Here is a 4,288-nt window from a genome sequence, read left to right as displayed (position 1 = left end):
AATGTTTAGAAATGAATCTTGTCCAGTTTAGATGTTTTTTGAAAACTCGAACGACCCGAAAAGCACATAGACGTCACTCAAAACATTCAGACGTCGCATAAAATATTTAGACTTCCCTCAAAACCCCAAACGTTGGTTTTGAAGATTTAAACGTCCTAAAAACACTTCCAAAAAAACATTAAGACGTTTCTTTAACGATGTTTCTTCAAAACATATGAGCTCTCTCTGACACCTGGAAGTAGTGATTATCTTAAATCAAAAAGACCACAAAGCCTTTTTCAGCACCCGGGGGAAAGTATTAAAACAGAGAAAATCAGAAACTTGCTTGCACTTTTTTCCAAAGTTTTAAACAAACTACTGGATGTCTTTGTTCTAAGGAATGCGATACTTCCCGGTGTCTCTTCGCGTTTTTGGTAGTCAAGGGACGTTTTAGTGTTTTGAAGGATGTCTTAGTGTTTTGAAGGATGTCTTAGTGTTTTGAGACGTTTTGCATTCTCATTTCTTCTTATTTTTAGCCATGTTCTTCCTTTGGGTTTGCATTTTCTTTTCGTTTGCTCTTGCCGAATTTCATTCGAAGATGATAATCACGTGGGGTCAACCTGCAAATTATAATAGCTATGATAACATCAACACTGATAATTTTTGGACTGATTGCTTGAAACAATGTCTAGAGGAAGTGGATTGTGTGGTAGGTGTCACAGAGTTGCATGGAAGTAAACTCGGAAGTTAGACGGAAGTCAATTTTATTTCGACAATATAAAACGAACTGCAAAAATATGAAGTGAATACGTTGTATTGATGGTATTACTACCCTTCGAGCATAAAAATATCAACATTTTACTTATCCCCTACCAGTAGACTTGAAAAAAGAGCTGATTTTGAAACCCGGAATATCCCGGAAGTCGGAAGTCGGAAGTGAAGACTGGGTAGTAATACCATCAATACAACGTATTCACTTCATATTTTTGCAGTTCGTTTTATATTGTCGAAATAAAACTCACTTCCCTTCCGAGTTTACTTCCATGCAACTCTGGTAGGTGATGACTATGCGCTCTACTGAATAAAAATTTTTTTAGCTGGTTGCAAAGTTGGAAACAAGTTGTCAATTATTCAGAAGAGGAAATGTTCTGACAGTGAGAAAGACGAATAATTCTTCAGGAAAAAAAGTGGGATTCAAGGTGACATCTCGAGTAATTTCTTAGTCTAATTAGTCTATTTGTTTCAGAGAACAAACACTGAATTCTGTCCAATAGGCGACGACGCACCACTTTTCGGAGAAGATAATGTCATTGTGAGTCGTCAGATGTTAAACAATATTAAAAACAAAAACAAAACAATAGGAGCCGTATTATTCTATCAATGTGACAATATCTCAAGACGGAATTTCCTTTTGGCAGTTCAACATAAAATGCGGGGACGATTCTTGGCTGGCAATACGTGGTAATCAATCGGTTTGCATCTCGGTTTGTTTTATAGGGTTAACAGAGACTACGTATTTTGAAACCTCGAAGATTTAAGCTGCGACCGTTCCCTAGTCCCTATTGTATGAATTACGAAGCCGCCCGAAATATGTGTTCAGTGAATAACGGAATTGGTTTGACTAATTCATATTCAGACATAGAAGAACTAGATATTCGGAGTAAGTATCTTTTATCTCTGAAAAAAGTAACAGGAGAATTTCAGTCAGATGGAATAACAGTCTTCAAGAAGTAGCCATCAATGATCCGAATGCTCTTTTTTCAAAAACTAAGGATTTATGGGCTGATGGAATTTGTGCTTCTGGTGGAAAAAACTGCAATGTCACAGATGACACTCTCCAATCAGATTTCAACGTAATTAATGATTATGCAATTAACAACCGTTGTGTATTCATAGCTCCATCTGCACCCGGGAAGCGCTCGGCAGAGTAGGTTGTTTCCCGAATAGAAACAGAAAAAGTCATGGAATAGCTATAAAAAAACAAAACAAAAAACTTTTTTACGTTTTTTTGTTTCTCTTTAGCTATCGTGAACTGCTGATCTATTATTTTTGTAATACAAACATATTTATTATTTGTTTTAGGTGCAGCGGGATTTCCGTCTGGAGCGACACCAGTTGCTTACGTGGTGCTGTCTGCAGAACTTTTCCTATTCAATAATTTTAAAATTATTCTAAAATAACCTGTGAGATTTTCTTTTCGTATATTTTTTATTTCTGGGAACTTCTTGAAGGAACTGAAGTTTAGTATAAAAGCCCCCCCCGGCTGTCTTAAAGGTATCCATTCATTTGGTTCTTTTCTATTGTCAACAATGCAATTCAACTTCTTCCATCTTCTTATTCTCGCCGTTTTGGCCGTTGCCTTCATCACTCCAGTTCATTCTGCTCCATACAGTGAGCAAGAACTTGAGGCTCTCGTCGGTCTTCAAGATAAGGTCTTGATCTCTCTTTAAAATAATCGGTGTACAAATTCTTTCACTTCTTCAAAAGTTCCATAAAAGAACGGACAATTTGATGATCTACCAATCAATATTTGTCTGAATTATCCTATTCTGTTTTCTTCTCATAGAAGCTACATAGAAAACTATTTTATTTGAAGTAAACCAGGAATATATAATGATTATGTGAATCAGGACTGTATGAAAGTGAAATTTTCGAAAAAGGAACTCGGGAGTCGAAAGTCGGAATGGAAGGAAGGACTTCCGCACAGCTTTGATGTGCATGTTAATAATACAAACAACTTCTGTGCTAATTCCTTCTATTCCAACTGTTGATCCGTATTTTCCAAGTCCGTATTGTGTCATTTGATCTAAAATTATGTACACTGGACCACGGAATTAGACTAACTGATGATGATGAAGAGCTGAAGTTTGGAGTTTTTTTTAGAAAAATGGAATATCGCTGTGGACGGTGGTAAAACTCCTGTGCTGATTTTTTTGGATGGGAACTCACTGTTTCATCAATCAGTAAACACGTGTCGGATCTCTGAAGTTTTAGTATGATAAATGGAAATCTCTTATTTTTTTTACTAGTTAGTTGGATGTAATTCATGACTGTCGTTTTTTTTCTTCTTCCAACAACCGTTTCATGGAGATTTTTTAATTACATTTTGTGTAGCTTCATTGCTTCATCTTATTTATTCCTTCCTAGCTCAACAAATACAGCGAATATTGATAATTTAGATCATAGAAACGTGCCCACCGTTGGAAACAAGACATACTAATAACCCTTCGTAAGTTTTTATTACTAATCACTTTCAAAGCGACTTTAATAATGTCTTCTAGTGTTTGAATTTTGGGCCATGATAGTGTGGCAATTATTTTAAAGGTCTCGACTAACCAGATTCCAATAACTTTTAATACTACAATTTACACACTTTAGAGATCCTAAAATTTGATTGACATTCACAATTCCGTTTCAAATCGAAATTTTCAATACACAAAATTCTGTTTTTCCGTTAAATCCTTTCTAGACATTTTTTCCCAGGCAGAGACTCCATTGAAACGTGGTTCTTCTTATTTTTGCATTGAAAAACGATTTTCAAAAAGTTTAACTCTGCATACAATGTATACAAAACTTCGGCTATAGTTTTTTTAATTTAAAATTCAGAATTTTCTTTTTCCGTAGGTCTCTATTTCACACATACCTGATGACCAATGATGTTATGTAAGAATGTTATTGGATCTAATACCAATTTTTAAGTTCTGAATTTCATGGTACTTATTATATCATACCAGTCGGTTTACGTCGCCTAACGGCGACTAAACCTCCTTCCCTACACCACCCTTTTCAGTTTTACAGCGCCTGCGGCGCTTCTTAGCCGAGCAGTTCGTTCCGATAAAGCACAATTGTAAAATCTCTCCTTTTCAGACTCAAATTCCACAAACTTTCTCAATGACTTTTTCTATCCTAATAGAATATGGAATTTAGAATGAGCTGTTTTTGAATTTACCAATTTGAACTTTCTTCCTATGTTTTCCTCATTTCAAAACAATCTCACAGAAGATCGTGAACTTGATAACTCTTCTCTCTTTCCTTCTCAAAAGGCGAGTGATCATGTCGATATATTTTTTATTTTCTGACTGATCGGCGGCAACGCCTCCTTCCTTCTCGGAATATGGCAGATTATGACGGTTTTTTAACAAATTCCCATCCAAGAATTCATATTTTTTGTAGGCAACCGAGCTACAACGGGTCCTTATTCACATATCAGCTTCTTGAGTAGTGGTATTCCATTCATTCGAGACCTCGCTATAAGGTCTCCCGGTTCCTTTAATTCCCATTATGTATGTGAGCGGCAGAGCTGTGCGGA

General features: G+C 36.1%; 1 protein-coding gene across 1 annotated transcript; it reads left to right on the top strand.

Moving 5' to 3' along the window:
- Positions 1-1,569: 1,569 nt before the first annotated feature.
- On the top strand, positions 1,570-2,137 carry GCK72_012281 (uncharacterized protein; the record flags this gene model as incomplete). Its single annotated transcript, XM_003096041.2, has 3 exons — positions 1,570-1,639; positions 1,684-1,906; positions 2,062-2,137. The coding sequence occupies 3 exons, from the start codon at positions 1,570-1,572 to the stop codon at positions 2,135-2,137; spliced, it is 369 nt and encodes a 122-aa protein (XP_003096089.2).
- Positions 2,138-4,288: the final 2,151 nt, after the last annotated feature.

This window comes from Caenorhabditis remanei, chromosome IV, assembly GCF_010183535.1.
Source record: "Caenorhabditis remanei strain PX506 chromosome IV, whole genome shotgun sequence".
NCBI lineage: Eukaryota > Metazoa > Nematoda > Chromadorea > Rhabditida > Rhabditidae > Caenorhabditis > Caenorhabditis remanei.
Note: the sequence above shows the minus strand (reverse complement) of the source record. Positions and strands in the feature narration are given on the sequence as shown.